Source organism: Symphalangus syndactylus, chromosome 17 (genome assembly GCF_028878055.3).
Source record: "Symphalangus syndactylus isolate Jambi chromosome 17, NHGRI_mSymSyn1-v2.1_pri, whole genome shotgun sequence".
Lineage (NCBI taxonomy): Eukaryota > Metazoa > Chordata > Mammalia > Primates > Hylobatidae > Symphalangus > Symphalangus syndactylus.
Genome location: NC_072439.2, coordinates 17,166,576 through 17,190,592, shown reverse-complemented (window position 1 = coordinate 17,190,592; position 24,017 = coordinate 17,166,576). Strand labels below are relative to the sequence as shown.

The window sequence follows — 24,017 nt, the reverse complement described above, 5'->3', positions numbered from 1 at the left end:
TAACCCCTTTCCTGATAAGTGGAAGGAGATTCTAGTCCCCAGAGGTGATTCTGGATCCCAGAATTCTGCCCCCGCATTCTCTGCCTTCTAGCCGCCCCTGGTCCTGTCTCCTCTCCTCTCATCTCCCCATTCTCCCCCGCCTCATTCTGCCCCAGCTACATGGTCTACTTGCTGTCCTTTAAAAACAACACAAGGCAGGCCAAGCACGGCATAATCCCAGAACGTTGGGAGGCCGAGGCGGGAGGATCACTTGAGCCCAGGAGTTCAAGACCAGCCTGGGCAACATGGCAAAACCCCATCTCTACAAAAAATTTTAAAAAATTAAAAAAAAAAAAGCTGGGCCTGGCGGCACATGCATGTAATTCCAGCCACTCCGGAGGGTGAGGTGGGAGGATCGCTTGAGCCCAGGAGATTGGGGCTACAGTTGGTGGTGATAATGCCACTGCACTCTAGCCTGGGTGACAAAGCGAGACCATCTCAAAAAAAAAACCATAGAGCCCCGCAAGCCTCCTGCAGGGCCTCTGGCTGTTTGCGCTGCCTGCGATACCCCCAGACACTCTCATGACTCATCCCCGGTGTCTCTTTCAGGCCCTTGCTCAGTTGTCACCTTACAGTAAGGTAGAGGCCCTCCCACTACCTTTGGGGACCCCACTTTGCACCTATCACTTCCGCAGTCTATATTTTTGTATCGCCCGTTACTTAACTCCCATCTGGCATGCGAGCTATTGTACTGGTTTGCTTACTGTTGTTCTCCCTGCCCAACCAGAATCAAAGTTCCATGAAGGTAGACACTTTGTATGTTTCATTCTCCACTCATCTCCCATGCGGGACACACATCCTCCATCCTCGCTCCTTCCTCATGCTCAGCAGTTTGAGTTGAATGAAAGAATGTCCCCTGCCCGTGGGAGAGGACACAGACAGGCAGGCAATGACTTGGGGTGGAATGGTCACTTGGAATAAGGAGCTGTGGCTTCCTCCTGGAGACCCCCTCACGCTGTCCCTCTCCTTGCAGAGACCCCCAGCACAGCAGGCGCAGGGGCCACAGGCGGCATCATCGGGGGCATCATCGCTGCCATCATTGCTACTGCTGTGGCCACCACGGGCATCCTTATCTGCCGGCAGCAGCGGAAGGAGCAGACGCTGCAGGGGGCAGAGGAGGATGAAGAGTAAGTGATGGACCCTGAGACGAGGATGGGAGAGGGGTCGAAGAACTGAGGAGTATGGGGTAGGGGTGAGGGTGGGAGAAAATTCTCCATAATGGCTGTGTGAAACAGACAGACCTAAAGGAACTGGGATCTAAATGGAGTAGGGAGGTGAGGGTTTCTCTCCGCCATAAAGTATGGTATTGAATTTAAAAATTAGCTGGGGGCCAGGCACAGTGGCTTACACCTGTCATCCCAGCACTTTTGGAGGCTGAAGTGGGGAGATAGATCGCTTGAGCCCAGGAATTTGAGCCCAGTCTGGGTAACATAGGAAGACCACCCCTATTTTTTTTTTTTTTTTTTGAGACGGAGTCTCGCTCTGTCACCGAGGCTGGAGTACAGTGACGCGATCTCGGCTCACTGCAAGTTCCGCCTCCGGGGTTAAAGCAATTCTCCTGCCTCAGCCTCCGGAGTAGCTGGAAATACAGGCACCCACCACCACGCCCGGCTAATTTTTTGGATTTTTAGTAGAGACAGGGTTTCACTGTGTTAGCCAGGATGCTCTTGATCTCCTGACCTTGGGATCCACCCTCCTCCGACTCCCAAAGTGCTGGGATTACAGGCGTGAGCCACCGTGCCTGGCCTTGGCTAAGTTACTTGTTTTTAATAAAAGAAGAAAGGGCAGTTCCTAAATTGTTATGGAGAATTTACATTAAAATAACATAAGCTATTGATTGGCTATCCATTGCTCTTTGTATCACAAATTCCAGAAACCTGAAGATAAAGAGTAACACTGGTCAGGCAGGGTGGGTCAGGCAGGGTGGCTCCTGCCTGTAATCCCAGCACTTTGTTTTGTTTTTGTTTTTGTTTTTGTTTAAGATGGAGTCTTGGTCTGTCGCCCTGGCTGGAGTGCCAAGGCGCAATCTCGGTTCACTGCAACCTCCGCCTCCCGGGTTCAAGCGATTCTCCAGCCTCAGCCTCTCCAGTAGCTGGGATTACAGATGTGCGCCACCACGCCCGGCTAATTTTCGTATTTTTAGTAGAGACGGAGTTTCACCATGTTGGCCAGGCTGCTCTTGAACTCCTGACCTCAAGTGATCCACCCGCCTCGGCCTCCCAAAGTGCTAAGATCACAAGCATGAGCCACTGCACCCAGCCAATGCCAGCACTTTGGAAGGCCAAGGCTCTTGTTGCTAGTGTTCGAGATCAGACTGAGCATCACAGTGAGACACCATCTCTAAAAAAATAAACAAAATTAGCCAGGCAGAGTGGTGCACGCCTGTGGTCCCAGCTCCTCAGGAGGCTGGGGTGGGAGGTCACTTGAGCCCAGGAGCTCAAGCCTGCAATGAGCTATGATCATGCCACTGCACTCTAGCCTGGATGACAGAGCAAGACCCTGTATCTTAAAAAATAAGACTGGGCACGGTGCCTCACACCTGTAATCCCAGCACTTTGGGAAGCCAACCCAAGTAGATGACTTGAGCTCAGGAGTTCGAGACCAGCCTGGGCAACATGGCGAAACCTGTCTCTACAAAAAAAATACAAAAATTACCCAGACCTGGTGGCCCGTGCCTGTAGTCCCAGCTACTTGCGTGGGCTGAGGTGGGGGTGGGGGCATGTGGAGGCTGCAGTGAGCTATGATCACACCACTGTACTCCAGTCTGGCCAACAGAGTGAGACCTTGTAAAAAAAAAAAAAAGAAAAGAAAAATAGCTCAGAGCAGTCTGAGGTATGTGAGGTATGCAAAATTTGTTTTTTTGAGACAGGATCTCACTCTGTCCCTCAGGCTGGAGTTCAGTGGTACAATCTGAGCTCACTGCAACCTTCGCCTCCTGAGCTCAACCAATCTTCCTACCGCAGCATCCCAAGTAAATGGGACCACAGACACGCACCACCACACCTAGCTAGTTTGTGTATTTTTGTAGAGACAGGGTTTTGCCATGTTGCCCAGGCTGGTCTCGAACTCCTGACCTCAGGTGATCCGCCCACCTCAGCCTCCCAAAGTGCTGGGATTACAGGTGTGAGCCACCATGCCCGGCCTGGAATCTGTATTTACCACAAGCTCCCTAAGTTCTTCTGATGCACAGGAAGGTCTGTTTCACCACTGTCTTAATCATCTAGTTAGTTCAAACCAATAACTTGCTGCTGATCTCCTCTGTGTGCAGCTCCATGCCGTGACCCAGTGTGTCCGAGAAGGCCTGGAGCTCACAATATGGAGGAGGAGACAAAACTGTCTCCAGATAGTGATGGTGTAGTATGACCAGTGATGGGATAGGGCAGTTGACGGAGCTCTGAGAAGCCAGAGGGGGCATCTGACTCAGCATGGATGGTCAGGGAGAGCTTCCTGGAAGAGGGGACATCTGAGCTGACAGAAAGCATCGTAAGCACCTGTCATTACTGTATGCCTTGGTCTGTGGGTGTGTAGAATAAGGGACAGGAACTTTAACCTAATTTGAGGGACAGGAAGGCACTTCATTTATTCATTCATTCTTTTCACAAATATTTACTGAATTCCTTATAGTGGATTCTGGAGACACCTTGCTGACGACCCAGATCTTTCTTTTTTTCTTTTCCTTTTTTTTTCTTTTTGAGGTGGAGCTTTGCTCTTTTTTCCCAGGCTGGAGTGCAATAGCGTGATCTCAGCTCACCGCAACCTCCACCTCCCGGGTTCAAGCAATTCTGCCTCAGCCTCCCGAGTAGCTGGGATTACAGGCATGCGCCACCACGCCTGGCTAATTTTGTATTTTTAGTAGAGACAAGGTTTCTCCATGTTGGTCAGGCTGGTCTCACACTCCCGACCTCAGGTGATCTCCCTGCCTCAGCCTCCCAAAGTGCTGGGATTACAGGCGTGAGCCACCATGCCCGACTGAGCTTTCTTTTTTTTTTTTTTTTTTTTTTTTAATTTTTGAGACGGCATCTCACTCTATTGCACAGGCTGGAGTGGAGTGATCTCAGCTCACTGCAACCTCCGCCTCCCGAGTTCAAGCGATTCTTGTGCCTCAGCCTCCTGAGTAGCTGGGATTACAGGCGTGCACCACCACGCCCAGCTAATTTTTGTATTTTTTGGGGAGATGGCGTTTCACCATATTGGCCAGGCTGGTCTCGAACTCCTGACCTCAGGTGATCTGCCCGCCTCAGCCTTCCAAAGTGCTGGGATTACAGGCGTGAGCCACTGCCCCCAGCCCAACACATATCTTTTTTCCCTCCCAGAGCTCACAGTGGGGCATGATAATTATAAATAACATTTCAAGTACAAATTCAGTAAGTACCCTGAGGGGGAAGTACAGCTAGGTATGTCCATGTAACAGGAATTCCTGATCCGCTGGGGAAACCTGAAGGCTTCCGGGGAAAAAGAGGAATTCATGGAATGAATAAAAACTCTTACTCCAGGCAAGAAAAGGGGGCAGGGGAAAGGGAGATCCAGGTAGAGGGAACAGCATGTGCCATATCCCTGGAGTCAGAGGGATGCCCGGGTCTTAGTCTCCACTTGACCTACCTCCTACCCCACAGCCTGGAGGGACCTCCCTCCTACAAGCCGCCGACCCCAAAAGCGAAGCTGGAGGAGCAGGAGATGGTGAGCACTTTCCCTGGAGCCCAAGCTATCCCCACCTCCACACCCACCCCAGGGCTGGGAGGGGCCTGGCAGGGAGAAGCTGGCTAGGTGGTGGGGGCAGTTCCTGACCTCCCCGCCCCTCTCCCACTACAGCCCTCCCAGCTCTTCACTCTGGGGGCCTCGGAGCACAGCCCACTCAAGACCCCCTACTTTGACGCTGGCGCCTCATGCACTGAGCAGGTAGGAGTTCATGGGAAGACAAAGGTGGGTTGGGGGTCTGGGTTGAAGGGCCAGGGGTCAGGCCTGGCAGAAGAGGTCAAAGACTAAAGGTCATAACTCAAGGTCAAGGGTGTGTCCCCGGTTGGTGCTTAATGCATTGAGATGTGTTCAGGATTCCATGGGGGAGGTCGGGGTGAAAAGGCCCAGGGTCACAAGGTTAGAATTTAAAGTCACTTGGGGGCTGGGCACGGTGGCTCACGCCTATAATCCCAGCACTTTGGGAGGCCAAGGCAGGAGGATCACTTGGGGTCAGGAGTTCGAGACCAGCCTGTGCAACATGGTGAAACCCCATCTCTACTCAAAACACAAAAAATTAGTTGGGTGTGGTGGTGCGAGCCTGTAATCTTAGCCTCCCGGGAGGCTGAGGCGGAAGAATTGCCTGAACCCAGGAGGCCGAAGTAACAGTGAGCTAAGATCACACCACTGCACTCCAGCCTGGGCAACAGAGCAAGATTCCATCTCAAAAAAATACATAAAAACAAATAAATAAAATCACCTGGGCCAGGCGTGGTGGCTCTGGTCTATAATCCCAGTACTTTGGGAGGCTGAGGTAGCTGGACCCCTTGAGCCTAGGAGCTCAAGACCAGCGCGGGCAACATGGGCTGCCCAGCAACATTTTTTTTTTTTTTTTAATGGAGTCTCGCTCTGTCACCCAGGCTGGAGTGCAGTGGCGCTATCTCGGCTCACTGCAGCCTCCGCCTCCTGGGTTCACGCCATTCTCCTGCCTCAGCCTCCCGAGTAGCTGGGACTACAGGTGCCCGCCACCACGCCCGGCTAATTTTTTTGTATTTTTAGTAGAGACGGGGTTTCACCGTGTTCGCCAGAATGGTCTCGATCTCCTGACCTCGTGATCCGCCCGCCTTAGCCTCCCAAAGTGCTGGGATTACAGGCGTGAGCCATCGGTCTGGCCGCAATATTTTGTATCTACAAAAATACCAAACTTACCTGGGTGTGGTGGCAAATGGCTGTAGGCTGACGTGGGGGGATTGCTTAAGCCCAGGTGCTTGGGGCTAGGCCACTACATTCCAGCCTGGGCATCAGGGTGAGACCCTATCTCAAAAAAAAAAAAGGAAAAGTCTTTAGGTCAATGAAAATTGATTATCTGGTCAGGCGTGGTGGCTCACACCTGTAATCCCAGCACTTTGGGAGGCTGAGGCAGGCGGATCACCTGATGTCAGGAGTTCCAGACCACCTTGGCTAACAAGGTGAAACCCCTTCTCTACTAAAAACAAAAATAAGCCAGGCGTGGGTGACATGCTCCTGCAATCCCAGCTACTCAGGAGGCTGAAGCAGGAGAATCGCTTGAACCCAGGAGGCAGAAGTTGCAATGAGCTGAGGCCATGCCACTGCACTCCGGCCTGGGCAACAGAGCGAGACTCTATCTCAAAAAAAAAAAAAAAAGAAAGAAAGAAAAAGGCCGGGTGTGGTTGCTCACGCCTGTAATCCCAGCACTTTGGGAGGCCAAGGCAGGTGGATCACCTGAGATCAGGAGTTCCAAGACCAGCCTGGCCAACATGGTGAAAGCCTGTCTCTACTAAAAATTACAAAAATTAGCTAGGCATGGTGGCGGGCACCTGTAATCCCTGCTACTTGGGAGGCCGAGGCAGGAGAATCACTTGGACCCAGGAGGCAGAGGTTGCAGTGAGCCCAGATTGCACCATTGCACAACAGCCTGGGAGATAAGAGCAAAACTCCGTCTCAAAAAAAAAAAATAGAATGAAAGAAAATTCATTATCTACATTTGCTGGATACTGTGCCTGAAGCTGGGACAAGACAAATCAAGTCACTCCCCTCAGTGGTCTACTGGAGGTCAGGGGCCAGACACTGAGGTTGCGCTCAAGGTTCAAAGGACTGTTTAGAGCCCAAGGTTAAGTACTTGAGGTCAAGACTGAGGTGAAAGTTTCATGGGGAAACATTTGCAGAGATCGAAGGAAAAAAGTGAGTCCCAGGATTAACGGGGTGAGTTGCATGCGCTGGGCTTTGGGTTAGGGAAGGGCCGAATGAATGTCCCAGTGCAATATGGCCTCAGGGGACAAGGGGTGAGGTGGCATCTTGTTGGCATGGGGAGACAAAGTAGTCAGGATTTTGGGGTCAAGAGCAGATTGGTAATCTGTGTCATGCGTAGGAAGTGATCTTGAGTTCCTGTCCCCTCTCTACCTCCAGGAAATGCCTCGATACCATGAGCTGCCCACCTTGGAAGAAAGGTCAGGACCCTTGCACCCTGGAGCCACAAGCCTGGGGTCCCCCATCCCGGTGCCTCCAGGGCCACCTGCTGTGGAAGACGTTTCCCTGGATCTAGAGGATGAGGAGGGGGATGAGGAGGAAGAGTATCTGGACAAGATCAACCCCATCTATGATGCTCTGTCCTACAGCAGCCCCTCTGATTCCTACCAGGGCAAAGGCTTTGTCATGTCCCGGGCCATGTATGTGTGAGCTGCCATGTGCCTGGCATCTCACATCTCACCTGTTGATCCCTTAGCTTTCTTGCCAAGGATCTAGTGCCCCCTGACCTCTGGCCAGGCCACTGTCAGTTAACACACATGCATCCCATTTGTGATTTCTATCTTGGTGGCTCCACTATGACCCCTAACCCATGAGCCCCGAGAAATTCACCGTGATAATGGAATCCTGGCAACCTTATCTCATGAGGCAGGAGGTGGGGAAGGTGCTTCTGCACAACCTCTGATCCCAAGGACTCCTCTCCCAGACTGTGACCTTAGATCATACCTCTCACCCCCCAATGCCTCGACTCCCCCAAAATCACAAAGAAGACCCTAGACCTATAATTTGTCTTCAGGTAGTAAATTCCCAATAGGTCTGCTGGAGTGGGCGCTGAGGGCTCCCTGCTGCTCAGACCTGAGCCCTCCAGGCAGCAGGGTCCCACTTACCCCCTCCCCACCCTGTTCCCTAAAGGTGGGAAAGAGGGGATTCCCCAGCCCAAGGCAGGGTTTTCCCAGCACCCTCCTGTAAGCAGAAGTCTCAGGGTCCAGACCCTTCTCTGAGCCCCCACCCCCACCCCAATTCCTGCCTACCGAGCAAGCAGCCCCAGCCTAGGGTCAAACAGGGTGAGCCTCATACAGACTGTGCCTTGACGGCCCCAGCCTTGGGAGAAGAATTTACTGTTAACCTGGAAGACTACTGAATCATTTTACCCTTGCCCAGTGGAATAGGACCTAAACATCCCCCTTCCGGGGAAAGTGGGTCATCTGGATTGGGGGCAGCGATTGATACTGTTTTGTAAACTACATTTCCTACAAAATATGAATTTATACTTCGACCAAGTCTTGCGTTTTCTGTGGGATGTGAAGGGGATGGGGTGAGAACTGAAGGGGAATGAAGAAGGAGTCTAAGGGCTTGAGAGAATCAGTGAACTAGGGGCCAAGAGAGTTAAAGACAAAAACAAAGGGACCAAAGATACAAAATAAGAATTGAGAGAGTAATGAGCAAAAATGTATCAATCAAAAACAAAATGTTTTGGGTTTTTTTTTGTTTTTGAGGCAGAGTCTCGCTCTGTCGCCCAGGTTGGAGTGCAGTGGCGCGATCTTGGCTCACTGCAAGCTCCACCTTCTGAGTTCACGCCATTCTATTGCCTCAGCCTCCCGAGTAGCTGGGACTACAGGCGCCCACCACCACGCCCGGCTTATTTTTTGTATTTTTAGTAGAGACGGGGTTTCACCGCGTTAGCCAAGATGGTCTCGATCTCCTGACCTCGTGATCCACCCGCCTCGGCCTCCCAAAGTGCTGGGATTACAGGCGTGAGCCACTGCGCCCAGCCCTAAAAACAAAATGTTGAGTAATGGAATGGGGAGGGGTCCAGGGCATGCTGTTTAATGAACATTCATAATTGCAACAGCAGTATGATGAATGGGACAAAGATAAAAATAGCAATTGGCCAGGTGCAGTGGCTCATTCCTGTAATTCCAGCACTTCGGGAAACTGAGGCGGGAAGATCGATTGAGTTCAGGAGTTAAAAGACCAGCCTGGGAAACACAGTGAGACCCTGCCTCTACAAAAGTCAGCCAGGCGTGGTGGCACGCACCTGTAGTCTCAGCTACTCTGGAGGCTGAGGTGGGAGGATCGATTAAGGCCAGAAGTTCAAGGCTGCAGTGAGCTACGATGGCGCCACTGCACTCCAGCCTGAGTGACAGAGTCCAACCTTGTCTCTAAAAAAATAAAAATTAAAAAAGCAATAACGAAAGTATGAGAGGCTCAAGTTTAATGGATAAATGGCAAGAAAAACTAGCCTAAAGGCAAAATCATGAATAATGTTGTAATAGGAGCCCAAGGCATGACGGATAATAAACCTGAATGAATGAGCTTGAGGCAGAGTAATGAATAATGGAAAAATAGGGACCGGGGGCAAGGGAGGTAACGGACAGGAGTTCATGGATCCAAAACGATGGCTAATTAGAGAAGGGCCGGAAGAACGACGAAAGTGAGCAGGCAGGCTGGAGCTAAAAGTAGTCTGGGCAATGAAGCTCAAATGAATGGGGCAGAGGCATGATGGGTAATGGAGAGGAATGAATGGGCCAAAGATAGAAGCCGCAGTGACGCAAGGAACAAGAGGCATGATGGGTAACGAAAGGGGTGGGTCTAAGGCAACTGTTTCGCTAAGAGGTGATGAGGGCATTGTGGGTAACGAGGCGCAGCGCAGGGTTCGCAGAACAGATTAGAATTCTCCCGAGGCACTCTGGGAAGGGCCAGCACTTCCGGTTTTAGGTCGGCTACTCCGAAACAGAGGTGGGGTGGGGGCCCGGCTGCCGCAGTGCCTGGTGGGACGCGAGACCTGACCTTGCTGCCTAGCCGCCTCTGCCGCGCAACCCACCTTTACCTGTCCTTCGACCCTGGAACGTTAGCCAATGAGAGTACCAAGCTGATACGCCACCAAGGTCGGCCCCGTACAGGCTGGAGCCAATGAAAATGCTGCAAGGGTCAAAGCTGACCAATTATCACAGCAACCTCGCCGCGGGGCGGAATCAAAAGAGGGCCTCCTCCAGGAGAGAGGCGGGGCGAAGCCTCAGCGGGCGTGGCAAAATGCGCAGCACAGACCAATGGCGGGCTAGCACCGGAACCCGCGGCGACGTGAGCCAATAGGCGTAGGCTCTGCGAACCAATGGGAAGGGCGGGAGGGGCACCGTGACCACCCTGCCAGTGAGAACGAATACAAAAGGACATTTCAGGGAAAGTGGGCGGGACTTTATACACAAGCCCAATGGGAAGACCGAGTCTTGATGCTGGTGGGCGGGCCTCAGGGCACACTAAACCAATGGGCTAGGTGGGGCGGGGCGACGGTGGTGGCGGCGGCGGCAGCGGGTTCGGTTGCGCGTGGCGCACGGGGTGGGAGCGGAGCCCAGGCCGGGAGCAGGCGCCGCCGCCAGTGAGAACCGGGGACGGAGCCGGGTGCGGATTTACTGGGGCTGAGTCGGGGGCGCGCGGGCCCTGACCTCTGCCCTCTGACCTCTCCCCTCGCAGGCGACCATGGGGAACGTGTTGGCCGCCAGCTCGCCGCCCGCAGGGCCGCCACCGCCGCCTGCGCCGGCCCTCGTGGGGCTGCCGCCACCTCCGCCCTCGCCGCCGGGCTTCACGCTGCCGCCGCTGGGAGGCAGCCTGGGCGCCGGCACCAGTACGAGTCGAGGTTCGGAACGGACCCCCGGGGCTGCAACCGCCAGTGCCTCAGGGGCCGCCGAGGATGGGGCCTGCGGCTGCCTGCCCAACCCGGGCACATTCGAGGAGTGCCACCGGAAGTGCAAGGGTGAGGGGCGAGGGGCCCCGGCGGGGCTGCGATGGCCTGGATCTCAGGGGAAGGGGGGGACACTGGGGACTTTGGGATTTGGCGCGCACCATTGGAATTATTTAACAGCACTAGGAGGTGACGTTGGGATCGAATGGTGGAACGTTGGACTTGGGGCTTAGAATGATGGAATCAAATGGTGGAAACGGGATGGAATGTCATAGCAGTAGAGAAAAGCCTTAGGGACCTCAGGAGCCCCGGGAAAAGCCAAGCCAGACTTCTCTTGTGATCGGGAAGGCAACTGAGGCCCAAGGTCACGGTGTCAGCAAGGTTCCGTGGGAGTGGGACCCAAAGCCTCCGGATCCCAGCCTGGAGCAATTAGAGTAGTAATAGTGGCGGAGATTTATGGAGTTCTGTTCTGGTATTCATTATATGTTAACTCATTAGATCGTCGGGACAATTCTGTGTGGTGAGGGTCCCATCTTACAGATGATGAGTTTGACCTTAAAGTTGCTCAGCTTGGTGGCAGTGAGATTTGAGCAAGCAAAGGCTCTGGCCCTGTCTAACTAGGCTGTACTGCCTCTTTACAGGTGGAATCCTTTGTGAGATGTTCTGCTGTGGGTCTCTGGAGAGAACTGGGGGTGGTAGGGAAGGAAGAGATGAGAGTTGGTGTGGGGTTGGGCTGGAGTGTGACAGCGTTTTTCTTTTCCAGAGCTGTTTCCCATTCAGATGGAGGGTGTCAAGCTCACAGTCAACAAAGGGTTGAGTAACCATTTCCAGGTGAGCCTTCCTGGTGTCCTTACCACCAGAAATCGTCCCCGCTATCCCCCTCCCTGCATCCGCACACTTGGCCCTCTTACTCCTCCCTCAAGAGCTGGGCTCCCTGATACTTGAAAAGACTCGGAGATACAGTGCCAGACTGACTACTCAGTTTGGGGACCTAGAATCCAGAGGTACTGTCTCCCCATAGCAGCTAGGCTGGAGTGAAGGAACAGGTATGTGGGCCTACAAGCAGCACCTCCTTTCTCTGAGTCTCTTAGGCCATGCCTCCCAGTCTTCATCCCCTGCCCAGCCCAGAGACCTTGTCCTTGCCCTCTTCAGTGGGCAAGGCTATCTGTCCAGTATCCTCACAGCCCTCGCTGTCCTTCCAGGTGAACCACACAGTAGCCCTCAGCACAATCGGGGAGTCCAACTACCACTTCGGGGTCACGTATGTGGGGACAAAGCAGCTGAGTCCCACAGAGGTGAGCTTCCTTTTTCATCCATTCATTGTATCTTTCTAATAACAAATTTGTAGCCAAATGTCAAGCTGAGACGGCCTCATCAGGAAAAGGTCACAGCTACCGAGAGCTTGGAGATGGGGACTGCATCTCTCCTAGGTGCATTGGAACATGAGTAATTCCTTCATCCAGCAAACATCCGCCAAACCCCTGCTCTCTGCCTGGCCCCATGATGAGCAGTGCTGGGGATGTGACCACAGCCGCCCCATCACCAGACAGCGATGACCCAGGGTGGAAAGGGCTGGGCTGTAGATCATGCAGAACTTTGAATGCCCAACTAGGCTTTGGACTTCTCTAGGGGGTTGTGGAGAGTCATGGCATAGTTTGGTCAAGGGAAAGACGTGGTCCACAGGTTCCTGCTGTAGAAATCTCTGGGGCGTCTCTGGGGTGTCCATGTGGGGGCTAGTTATTAGGAAGGGCAAAACGGGAGGCCCAGACAGGGTTGGGGGGACTGAATGAGGTCTCTGCTTCTATCATTTCCCCTCAGCAAATGTGTTTATTCTGCAAACCTTCATTGCACACCATATTCTGTGCCCAGCCCTGTGCTGGCACACATGACTGAAACAGCATGGGACTCACCAGTGGGGCAGGGAACAGACCTGTTCCCAGAGAGTAACAAGCCACGATGGGCAAGGCTGATATGGGGGAACCCAAAGGTGAGGGAGCCTAACTCAGCCTAGGTGGTCAGAGAGGACTTCATGGAGGAGGGGACCCCCATTCGAGGCTTTCTGACCCTAGGCTTCTCACCCCGGCCCATCTCACATACTTCCACAGTGCGCAACCTCTGACCCCTGCCATTCTCTCTGCCTCACAGGCGTTCCCTGTACTGGTGGGTGACATGGACAACAGCGGCAGTCTCAACGCTCAGGTCATTCACCAGCTGGGCCCCGGTCTCAGGTCCAAGATGGCCATCCAGGTGAGTGGGGCTCGGAGGCTGCTGCTCCTCTCGGCCACCGTGAGCGAGGAGCCGCCTTCACACCCCCTCCTCTCCACAGACCCAGCAGTCGAAGTTTGTGAACTGGCAGGTGGACGGGGAGTATCGGGGTTCTGACTTCACAGCAGCCGTCACCCTGGGGAACCCAGACGTCCTGGTGGGTTCAGGTAAGAGGCGGAGGGCTTGGAGGGTGGTCACAAAACTGCAGTTCTGGCTTTGCCAGCAAATCCACCCCTTTTGTGAACCTCGTTTTCTGCCACTGGAGAAGTGGTTGAGCAGGAGTGATTTTGAAACATCAGGCAACATACTACAGTGGGTGAGATGGTCACCCACTGACCATGAGTGGGTGAGTCAGCGCAGTCTTTTTTTTTTTTTTTTTTTTGAGATGGAGTCTTGCTTCGTTACCCAGGTTGGAGTGCAGTGGCGTGATCTTGGCTCGCTGCAACCTCCATCTCCTGGGTTCCTGCAGTTCTCCTGCCTCAGCCTCCCGAGTAGCTGGGATTACAGGCATACGCCGCCACGCCTGGCTAATTTTTGTATTTTTAGTAGAGACGGGGTTTCACCATACTGGTCAGGCTGGTCTTGAACTCCTGACCTCAAGGGATCCACCCACCTCAGCCTCCCAAAGTGCTGGGATTACAGCGTGAGCCACCAAGCCCAGCCAGTCAGCACAGTCTTAACTGAGATTTTCTTTTGTATTAAAGAAATTTTTAAGGTGGGGTCTTGCTGTATTGGCCAGGCTGGTTTTGGAACTCCTGGCTTCAAGCAGTCCTTCCACCTTGAGCTCCCAAAGTGCTGGGGTTACAGGTGTGAGCCACCTAGCCTGGCCAGGGAAAGAGCTTTTCAGCCTGCAGGTAGCGCAATCGGGACTCGTGAAAGGAACCTGAGGGAAGATGGTCACCTGATTGCATAAGGCTTTGCAGAGCCTTGGCCTTCGCTCTGAGTGAGTCTGAGGCTTTCGGAAACCAAGGCATAGCTTCTCACAGGACCCTGCAGCTGGCATAGAGAGCAGACTCCAAAGGGTACCACTGGGAGAGAGTGGACGGGGAGAGGAGGTTGGATTCTGGATGTTGTTTGAAGGCAGAGCTGCCAGGATTTGTTGAGAGACTGGATGGAGGCAATGACTCCATAGTTTTTGGCTGGAACTGGAAGGATGGAGTTTCTGATTGCCAGCTTTGTGTCTTTGTGCAGCCATCCGCTGTGTCGTGGAGAGCAGGCTCTTGGGCGCTGAGTCTTGAGTGAATGACTCGTCCAGGCGGGGAGGGGAGCTAGGGTTGGCCTCGGACCCCTGGGATTGCCTAGGGAGAGTCACCACTTCTCCCTGCAGGAGCCCAGGGAGACTCAGAAGTGTTGACTTTTGAGCTGCCAGAGAAGGAGAAGGGGCTACCCCGGCTGGGGGACAGGAGCAAGAAGATTCCAGGCAGGGAGAAGTAGGAACAGGGGTGAGGGAAGGGAAGGGCCATGGCAGAAAACCCAGGAGACAGGGAAGCTGGAGGTGCAGCAGGTGCAGAGAGGCCTCCTAGGTGAGGCTGATCTGTAGGGGCCCCATGAGGAAGAAACCTTTCCTGTCCCCAGTTCACCTGGTGACATCACCCCATCTTCTCATACACTACAGTTGAGCCACGTGAGCCTCTTTTTTTTTTTTTTTTTTTTTTTTTGAGACGGAGTCTTGCTCTATTGCCCAGGCTGGAGTGCAGTGTTACAATCTCGGCTCACTGCAACCTCTGCCTCCCTGGTTCAAATGATTCTCCTGCCTCAGGCTCCCTAGTAGCTGGGACTACAGGCACACGCCACCATACCTGACTAATTTTTGTATTTTTAGTAGAGACAGGTTTTCGCCATGTCAGCCAGACTGATCTCGAACTCCTTACCTCAAGTGATCCACCCGCCCTGGTCTCCCAAAGTGCTGGGATTACAGGCATGAGCCACCGCGCCCGGCCGACCATACAAGCTTTTCTGACGGTTCCTGAAACCACCGAGTTGGTTCTGCCCCAGGACCGATGCACACTCTGTCCCTGCTGCATGGAATTCTTCCCTCTGGTCGTGACATGGCCGGGAAGGCTTGCATGCACATGTTGCCCTCTGAGCAGGCCTGCAGTGGCGAACACAGTAGCCATCCTTGCACCGCATCACCTCTTCCCGGCCCCTAGTCCTGGTCGCACTTCCTTCTGAAACGGTCTTGCTCACTGTCTCCAGGCCCGCACACAACAGTGTTAGCTGTTGGGGGTCCTGGACTTGCCTGTCTTCTCTACTGTCTGCCCAATGCCAGGAACCACACTGGGAACAGTGTGGGGGCTCAGGAAATACTGAAGGAAGGCGTGTGCAGGGGTCCTGGAGATCCCGCTTCTACCTTCTTTCCCTAAGCCTGTTGTGTGCGTCCTCTCCCTCGCTCAGGGTGGGCACTGGGGTAGAGCTGGCTGGGAGGAAGGCCGTCTCTGCAGCCCTGCGAGGTAGAGGCCACCATCGTCCCCATCTCGCAAGGCCAAGAGGAGGTTCTCCACTAAGGGCACATGGCCAGCGGGACTCCAGTGTCCCTGCTCTTCATGGCGCCAGCAACCCCGTTCCCTGTGCCGCCTCGCTAGCCTGGTCCTTTCATGCTCCCCAGCACTGGCCTCCTGGAGCCCAGGGCCACCGGTGACGCTTTGGTCTCCAGTTCTTTCCAGTGCCCCTTCCTTCCCCGGCACACTAGTGAGAACAGGGCCTGCCTTGTACCGGGTCAGGGCTGAGCTCTCGAGTCTCTTGCCACCAACAGCTCCGACTTGACTCGGCTTCTCCACCTCCAGGCGGCTCTGTGACCTCCGGCAAGTGGTTCCAGCCCTTCTGGGCCTCAGTCTCCTCATCTGTCACTTGGGTACAATAGAAGCAACTACCTCCCAGTGAAGGAGTCCATGAGAGGACCCGACTTCTCGGCCTCAGCACTGGGCCACATGCACAGTCACCACTGGCTCCACGCTAGCATCTCCATGGCACCAGAGCCCGCAGGCACCCCCATTTCACAGATAAGGAAAGCGAGGCCCAGGGGTGAAATCAGTTGCCCAGGGTGACACGGCCAGGAAGCGGAGGAGCTGGGATTTGAATGGAAGTCTCAGGAGCCCGTGAGCCTCCCCAGCTGCCCCCAATAGCGACAGCTCCTTTTCTGCTTCACTCTGAGCACCTCATGCGTGCCTAGTCCTGGGCTGGGACACAGTAGTGACCGAGACAGCCCATTCCTGCCCTCATGAGGGTCCCAGTTCAGGCACAGTGGCTCACACCTGTAATCCCAGCACTTTGGGAGGCTGAGGTGGGTGGATCGCTTGAGGTAGGGAGTTCGAGATCAGCCTGGGCAACATAGCAATACCCTGTCTCTACAAAAAAATTAGAAATTAGGCATATGGTGGTACATGCCTGTAGTCCCAGCTACTGGGGAGGCTGAGCTGGGAGGGCCTATAGTCCCAGCTACTTGGGAGCCTGGGAAGGAGAAGTGGTTCTATTCTGAAGCTGGGGCCAAGCCATCCAAGGCCTTGCAGCTGTGCTGAGGAACCCATATCTTCTCAGGGCACAAGGGAGCCTTGGCAGGTTCCGGGCAGGGGGTCAATAGGGTCAGGTTTGTGCCTTAACATGATCCCTCTGTCTGCTGTTTGTGAGGTCACTTGAAGTTGGGGCACGAGACTAGAGAGGAGGCTGTGGGTAGAGAAACTGCGAGGGTGGCCCAGGAGATGGGAAGGATGGTTAGAAAGATACTTGAGGGTCTCCTGGCCTCAGTTCCAACAGTTCCTGGAGCTCAGAGGCCGGAGATTCTAAGTCACTCGCTCTAGATGGCTGCTTTTCCCTCTGTGGGCTTCAGTCTCCCCCTTGACTGAATGAGGGGATCACACTGACCAGAGTGGTAATGGTAGCGATTTTTTTTCTTTTCTTCCCCTGCCCCCCCTCACATACCTCTGCCCTGAGACGCAGTCTCTGTTGCCCAGGCCAGAGTGCAGTGGCAAAGTCTCAGCTCACCTCAACCTCCACCTTCCGGGTTCAAGTGATTCTCCTGTCTCATCCTCCCAAGTAGCTGGGATTACAGGCACGCACCGCCACGCCCGGCTAATTTTTATATTTTTGCGTCGTGGCACATGCATGTAATCCCAGATACTCAGGAGGCTGAAGCAGGAGAATCGCTTGAACCCGGAAGGCAGAGGTTGCAGTGAGCCGAGATGGCGCCTTTGCACTCCAGCCTGGGCAATAAGAGCAAAACGCCCCATCTCAAAAAAAAAAAAAAAAAAAAAAAAAAAAAAAAAAAAAAAACAGAGGGAGAGATGGGGGTCTCGCCATGTTACCCCAGCTGGTCTCAGACTCCTGGGCTCAAACAACCCTCCTGCCTCCCAAAGTGCTAGGATTACAGGCATGAGCTACTGTGCCCCACCCGTGTGATGGTGATTTAACAACCAGTGGGGGGTTCAGGGATTCATTTCCTTCATCTCATCTAGGAAGGAGAGTCACACAGTCGCTTGCCCGAGCCCATGGGGACCGGCTGCAGCCCACTTCTGATCTCAGCCTCCCCAGAAGATGCCACCAGGGCACTGGCCATGAACTCATGGCCTCTCACACCCACCAGGCTCATCTTGGGGGGTGCCACCTAACACTCAGCCCCTCTGAGAGCTCCACCCAGCCATGCCTGCAGGTATGAAAGGCCGCTATTCCTGCAGCTCCAGAGAGCTGGCTCCAGGCCAGCTCCATGCTAGCAGGCCAGCCTGCTCCCCCTGTGGGGCCCCAAGTCTGCCCCTCTGGTCATCTTGGTCTGGGAAGCATCTTCGCATCTGCCTTACTCTGTGCTGTCTCAGCCTCTCTGTGTGCCCTCAGGCTGGTGGCCCCCAACCTCCCTTCCCTTCTCCACGGGTCTTCCTCTCCAGGGCTGCACCCTAGGAGATTGGAGATTGCTCGATCGTGGTGGATTTCTCAACTGTGAATCTTCAGTCCCTCTTCCCCCTTCATTTCTGTCCCTGCAGATGTCGTTTCTTGTTTCTTTTTTTTTTTTTTTTTTGTCTTTTTGAGATGGAGTCTTGCACTGTCTCCCAGGCTGGAGTGCAGTGGCACAATCTCAGCTCACTGCAACTTCCACCTCCCGGGTTCAAGCGATTCTCCTGCCTCAGCCTCCTGAGTAGCTGGGACTACAGATGTGCACCACCACACCCAACTAATGTTTGTATTTTTGGTAGAGACAGGGTTTCACTATGTTGGCCAGGCTGGTCTCGAACCTCCAACCTCAGGCGATCCACCCACCTCAGCCTCCCAGAGTGCTGGAATTAGGTGTGAGCCACCGTGCCCAGCCTTTTTTTTCCTTTTTTCTTTTTTTAATAGAACATTTTTTCTTTTTTTTCTTTTTTTTTTAATTTTATTATTATTATACTTTAAGTTTTAGGGTACATGTGCACAACGTGCAGGTTTGTTACATATGTATACATGTGCCATGTTGGTGTGCTGCACCCATTAACTCGTCATTTAGCATTAGGTGTATCTCCTAATGCTATCCCTCCCACCACCCCACAATAGTCCCCGGTGTGTGATGTTCCTCTTCCTGTGTCCATGTGTTCTCATTGTTCAATTCCCACCCTCTTTTTTTCTTTAAAAATTTTTTAGGCCGGGCGTAGTGGCTCACGCTTGTAATCCCAGCACTTTGGGAGGCCGAGGCAGGCGGATCATGAGGTCAGGAGATTGAGACCACGGTGAAACCCCCTACTAAAAATACAAAAAATTAGCCAGCCAGGCGTGGTGGCAGGCGCCTGTAGTCCCAGCTACTCAGAGAGGCTGAGGCAGGAGAATGGCGTGAACCTGGGAGGCAGAGCTTGCAGCAAGCCAAGATCATGCCACTACACTCCAGCCTGGGCAACAGAGCAAGACTCCGTCTCAAAAAAAAAAAAAAAAAATTAAATTTCTTACGTTTTGAGACAGGATCTCTGTTGCCCACGTTGGAGTGCAGTGGTATGATCATAGCTCAGTGTAACCTTGATCTTCCGGGCTCAAGTGATCCTCCTGCCTCAGCCTCCCAAGTAGCTGGGACTACAAGCATGTGCCATCATGCCTGGCTACATTTTTTAATTTATTTATTTGTTGTTTGTTTATTGAGACAGATTCTCACTCTGTCACTCAGGCTGGAGTGCAGTGGCACTATCATGGCTCACCGCAGCCTCCACCTCCTGGGCTCAAGCAGTCCTCCCACGTCCACCCCCTTAGTACCTGGGACTACAGGTGTGCACCACCACACCCAGCTAATTTTTGTATTCGCCGTGTTTCCCGGGCTGGTTTCGAATTCCTGGGCTCAGATGAACCCACTTTGGCCTCCCAAACTGCTGGGATTACAACAAGCATGAGCCACTGTGCCTGGCCGTGATTTTTTTTTATGATAATCTGTAGTTTGATGAAGTTTTTAAATTTTTTGTAGAGATGGGGTCTCACTATGTTACCTAGGCTTGTCTCCAACTCCTGACCTCAAGCTGTCCTCTTGCCCCAGCCCTCCAAAGCATTGGGATTACTGGCATGAGCGGCTGCATCTGGCTTTTTTATTTTATTTTATTTTATTTTTTTTGAGACGGGGTCTCACCATGTTGCCCAGGCTGGCTTTGAATGCCTAGGCTCAAGCGATCCTCCCTCCTCAGCCTCCCAAATAGCTGGGATTACAGGCACGTGCCACCACGCCAGGCTTGTTTTCTTTCCCTGTCCCTCCCTCTCTATTTCCCACTCTCTTCCTCCCCAATTCTTCTGCCCCTATAAAATCACATTTGTGGCATGTACCCTGCTAGGCTCGTAAGACACCAAAGTGAATCTGTCTCCATCCTGAGGCTTGAAAAGGCAGCCCAGAGGTGGCAGTTCTCTTGTTCAGCAAGCGCTCCCTACGGTGGAGGGACACAGGAACGCAGACTTGGACCTCAGTGCAGCAAGTCCCAGCCACAGCTGAGCGCTCCATTCCGCACAACCCCAAGAGGCAGTTAGGTTCACAGAGATGATGCCAGCGTCCATGGTCACCAGCTAGCCTGTGGCAGGGCTGGGATTCGAACCCAGGCTGTGCATACTTATCCACTCTACCCAGTGGCCTCTCAGCAGCAGAGTGGCTCAGAGCCTGGGTTTGGGAGGTGTGGAGGTTTGGATTCTGCCCCTGACACACTTTGTGAGCATGAGTGAGTGACTTACCCTGTAAGCTTCTATAAGTGGTGGTGGCCTCCTCTGTAAGGGAGTGGATAAATGCTGACCACATGGGCTTGTGTTGACCCGATGAGGTCCTTCAGGTAATGCAGTCATAGCAGGGCCTGGGACGCTAACCTCAGCGGTAGGGAACCCCTGGGCGATGGGTTAGGAGAAAGGAGCCCATGAGGGAGGCCTGATAGCAAGCCCAAGCCTCCAGCAGGGGTGAGCCTAGAGGGCTTCCTGGAGGTGGAGTCTAGCCTGGCACCCAGGGTGGGTGGAAACTGATCGTCATTTTGCCCACAGGAATCCTCGTAGCCCACTACCTCCAGAGCATCACGCCTTGCCTAGCCCTGGGCGGAGAGCTGGTCTACCACCGGCGGCCTGGAGAGGAGGGCACTGTCATGTCTCTAGCTGGGAAATACACATGTGAGCCTGGCGCCTGGGTCTGAGGGAGGACGGGCTGGGGCTCTGGACACTCAAGTCTGAGGGAGGAGGCCTGGGTTCCCAGATGCCCAAATCCCCTTGGTAATGAGCCCCCGCCTCCACCTCGCTCTCTGACAGTGAACAACTGGTTGGCAACGGTAACGTTGGGCCAGGCGGGCATGCACGCAACATACTACCACAAAGCCAGTGACCAGGTGAGTGCGTGCAGGGACTAGCTGGTGCTGCCAGGGGCTGCTGGGCCTGGAAGTCCAGGTGGGGCCACTCGCTAATTCTCATGTGTTGCTCCGGCCCCTCCAGCTGCAGGTGGGTGTGGAGTTTGAGGCCAGCACAAGGATGCAGGACACCAGCGTCTCCTTCGGGTACCAGCTGGACCTGCCCAAGGCCAACCTCCTCTTCAAAGGTAAAGGTCTCGGTTCACCTACGCGGGAAACAGGCAAGAGGTGACTCAACTCTGAGTGGGTGTGTGGCCCTCCACATTACCAGGGAACACTTGTTAAAAAGTAGGTGGGGCCGGGTGCGGTGGCTTATGCCTGTAATCCCAGCAGTTTGGGAGGCCGAAGCGGGCCGAGGTAAGGAGATTGAGACCATCCTGGCTAACACGGTGAAACCCCATCTCTACTAAAAATACAAAAACAAAATTAGCCAGGTGTGGTGGCGGGTGCCTATAGTCCCAACTACTGAGGCTGAGGCGGGAAAATGGTGTGAACCCAGGAAGCGGAGCTTGCGGTGAGCCGAGATCGCACCACCGCACTCCAGCCTGGGTGACAGAGCAAGACTCCATCTCAAAAAAAAAAAAGTAGGTGGACAACCCTTTACTATGTTTAATGCTTGGGAAAAAAAAGTAGGTGGAGCGGCCAGGCGTGGTGACTCACGCCTGTAATCCCAGCATTTTGGGAGGCCAAGCCAGGTAGAATACTTGAGGCCAGGAGTTGGAGACCAGCCTGGCCAACGTGGTGAAACCCGCTCTCTCCTAAAAGTACAAAAATTAGCCGGGTGTGGTAGCGTGCTGCAACTGTAGTCCCAGCTACTCAGGAGGCTGAGGCACAAGAATCACTTGAACCTGGGAGGCGGAGGTTGCAGTGAGCTGAGATTGCACCACTGCACTCCAGCCTGGGTGACAGAGTGAGACTCCATCTCCAAAAAAAATAAAATGAAATAATAAATGTTAAAAAAAAATCTGGTGGAGCATCTGATGGGTGTTTGGGCCGAGCTGGAGCTTTGCCCATCCCCTCTTATTTTTCTGCACTTGACCCTCTTATTTTTCTGAGACTGGTCTCCCTCTGTCACCCAGGCTGGAGTGCAGCAGTGCAACTGCTGCTCACTGCAGCCTCCACCTCCGGGGCTCAAGCAGTCTTCCCACCTCAGCCTCCTGAGTAGCTAGGACCACAGGTGTATGCCACCAGGCCCAGCTAATTTTTTTTTTTATATATTTGGGAGAGACGGGGTTTCACCATGTTGCCCAGGCTGGTCTCAAACTCCTGGACTCAAGCCTTGGCCTCCCAAAGTGCTGGGATTATAGGTGTGAGCCACCACACCCAGCCAGGGTAGAAGGCACTTTGGAAGCATCCAGCCTGCCCCATTCATCTTACATTCGTGGAAACAGGCTTCCAGAGGTTTCAAGGTCACAGCTAAATCCAGAACCTCATCTCAGGCTCACTGGCCGTAGTCCCAATGTCCAGTCTTAAGTCTTCTTGGATATCTGTGGCTCACAGATTTTGGGTATTGAGCCTCCTGCTGAGCATTGCTGGGGACACAGCCATGACCAGCCCTGTCTTCACGGGACTCAGTGAGAGGAACAGATTCATCCCCAGTGTGGGCAGGACTAGGTTGGGGGAACCCAGGGATCTGGAGGGCTTTTCAGAGGGCAGGGGTCACTGAGCGGAGAGCAGAGGGAGGAGTGAGCCATTTGCTCCAGCGTGAAGTTGTAGGGGGTGTGATGGGGTTTCAGGGTGGCAGGAGCAGTGTGGTTGGAGGTCTGGAAGCTGTCCACATGTGGCTGGTATCCAAGGTGGCCAGGAACTCTGCATGGATATGGTGGGAAGCTGGCACACCTCTCACCTCAGCTTCTCCCTGCAGGCTCTGTGGATAGCAACTGGATCGTGGGTGCCACGCTGGAGAAGAAGCTCCCGCCCCTGCCCCTGACACTGGCCCTTGGGGCCTTCCTGAATCACCGGAAGAACAAGTTCCAGTGTGGCTTTGGCCTCACCATCGGCTGAGCCCTCCTGGCCCCCGCCTTCCACACCTTTCCGATTCCACCTCCACCTCCACCTCCCCCTGCCACAGAGGGGAGACCTGAGCCCCCCTCCCTTCCCTCCCCCCTCGGGGGTCAGGGGGGACATCGGAAAGGAGGGACCCCGCCACCCCAGCAGCTGAGGAGGGGATTCTGGAACCGAATGGTGCTTCGGGATTCTGAGTACCAGGGGCAGCATGCCCAGTGGGCCTGGGGTCCCGGGAGGGATTCCGGAATTGAGGGGCACACAGGATTCTGAGCATCAGGGGCAGAGGCGGCCAGACAACCTCAGGGAGGAGTGTCCTGGCGTCCCCATCCTCCAAAGGGCCTGGGCCCGCCCTGAGGGGGCAGCGAGAGGAGCTTCCCCATCCCTGGTCAGTCCACCCTGCCCCGTCCACTTTCCCATCTCCTCGGTATAAATCATGTTTATAAGTTATGGAAGAACCGGGACATTTTACAGAAAAAAAAAAAAAAAAAAAAACAACAAAAAATATACGTGGGAAAAAAAACGATGGGAGGCCTCCGTTTTCTCAAGTGTGTCTGGCCTGTTTTGAGCATTTCATCCGGAGTCTGGCCGCCCTGACCTTCCCCCAGCCGTCTGCAGGGGGCGCCAGAGGGCCGGAGCACGGAAAGCAGCGGAGCCTTGAAGCTGCCTTGAGTCCGGCTCAGAGGGGCGCGGCGTGGCCTGGGGTCGCCGTCTCCCCATCTGGAACATATGCCCTGCTGAGGGACACCACGGGCCTTCACTTGCCCCCAGCTTGACCTGGCCGGAGTGGCTATAGAGGACTTTGTCCCTGCAAACTGCAGCAGCAGAGATGGGGGCAGGGAGCTGGGAGGGTTCAAGCTACTGGAACAGCTTCAGAACAACTAGAGTACTAGGAATGGGGAGAAGGCCTGGGAGGAGGGGCCTAGGCCAGACTAGGCTCCTCATGCAGCCATGGGGGTTGGGTCACCTGTGTCTGAGGACTTGGTGCTGTCTGGATTTTGCCAACCTAGGACTGGGGTCGGCTGATGCCCACCACCACTCCCGAGCCTCCAGGAGCTGGAGAGGGAGGCTGCTGAGTAGAACCAACCCCAGGTTACCCACAAAAGCCACCTCAGCCACCCCTTGCCAGCCAAAGCAAACAGGCCCGGCCCGGCACTGGGGCTTCCTTCTTAGGACCAGGAGTTCAGCCTCCCCTGACCCGCAGAATCCTCTGATCTGACCCGCTCTGGGAGCCAGGAATGAATCCCAGCCCCTCCCAGTTCTTGCTGTGTGGCTTTGCCATTCATCTTGCTGCTGAA

General features: G+C 54.1%; 2 protein-coding genes across 2 annotated transcripts in view; both read left to right on the top strand.

The window, feature by feature from the left end:
• The window catches only part of NECTIN2 (nectin cell adhesion molecule 2), a 43,413-nt gene extending 35,162 nt beyond the window's left edge, over positions 1–8,251 (top strand). Inside the window, exons 6-9 of the mRNA XM_055249505.2 lie at positions 1,013–1,166; positions 4,653–4,716; positions 4,849–4,935; positions 7,138–8,251. Of these exons, the coding sequence (XP_055105480.2) occupies positions 1,013–1,166; positions 4,653–4,716; positions 4,849–4,935; positions 7,138–7,407 (575 nt within the window). The 3' untranslated portion in view covers positions 7,408–8,251. The remainder of the gene's footprint in view (positions 1–1,012; positions 1,167–4,652; positions 4,717–4,848; positions 4,936–7,137) is intronic.
• Positions 8,252–10,239: 1,988 nt separating this feature from the next.
• TOMM40 (translocase of outer mitochondrial membrane 40) lies at positions 10,240–23,188 on the top strand. The gene is made up of 10 exons (XM_055249543.2): positions 10,240–10,351; positions 10,447–10,726; positions 11,418–11,485; positions 11,857–11,949; positions 12,800–12,901; positions 12,981–13,086; positions 20,363–20,485; positions 20,621–20,697; positions 20,801–20,903; positions 22,580–23,188. The coding sequence occupies exons 2-10, from the start codon at positions 10,453–10,455 to the stop codon at positions 22,717–22,719; spliced, it is 1,086 nt and encodes a 361-aa protein (XP_055105518.1). The 5' UTR covers positions 10,240–10,351; positions 10,447–10,452; the 3' UTR covers positions 22,720–23,188.
• The last annotated feature ends 829 nt before the right edge of the window (positions 23,189–24,017 follow it).

What these genes read in the sequence shown, in the direction of transcription:
- TOMM40 (XM_055249543.2), top strand. Translation starts at nt 10,453, where the DNA reads ATGGGGAACGTGTTGGCCGCCAGCTCGCCGCCCGCAGGGCCGCCACCG. An exon ending in AGCAGCTGAGTCCCACAGAG is followed by an intron (nt 11,950 to 12,799) that starts GTGAGCTTCCTT and finishes TCTGCCTCACAG; the next exon opens with GCGTTCCCTGTACTGGTGGG. An exon ending in TCTAGCTGGGAAATACACAT is followed by an intron (nt 20,486 to 20,620) that starts GTGAGCCTGGCG and finishes GCTCTCTGACAG; the next exon opens with TGAACAACTGGTTGGCAACG.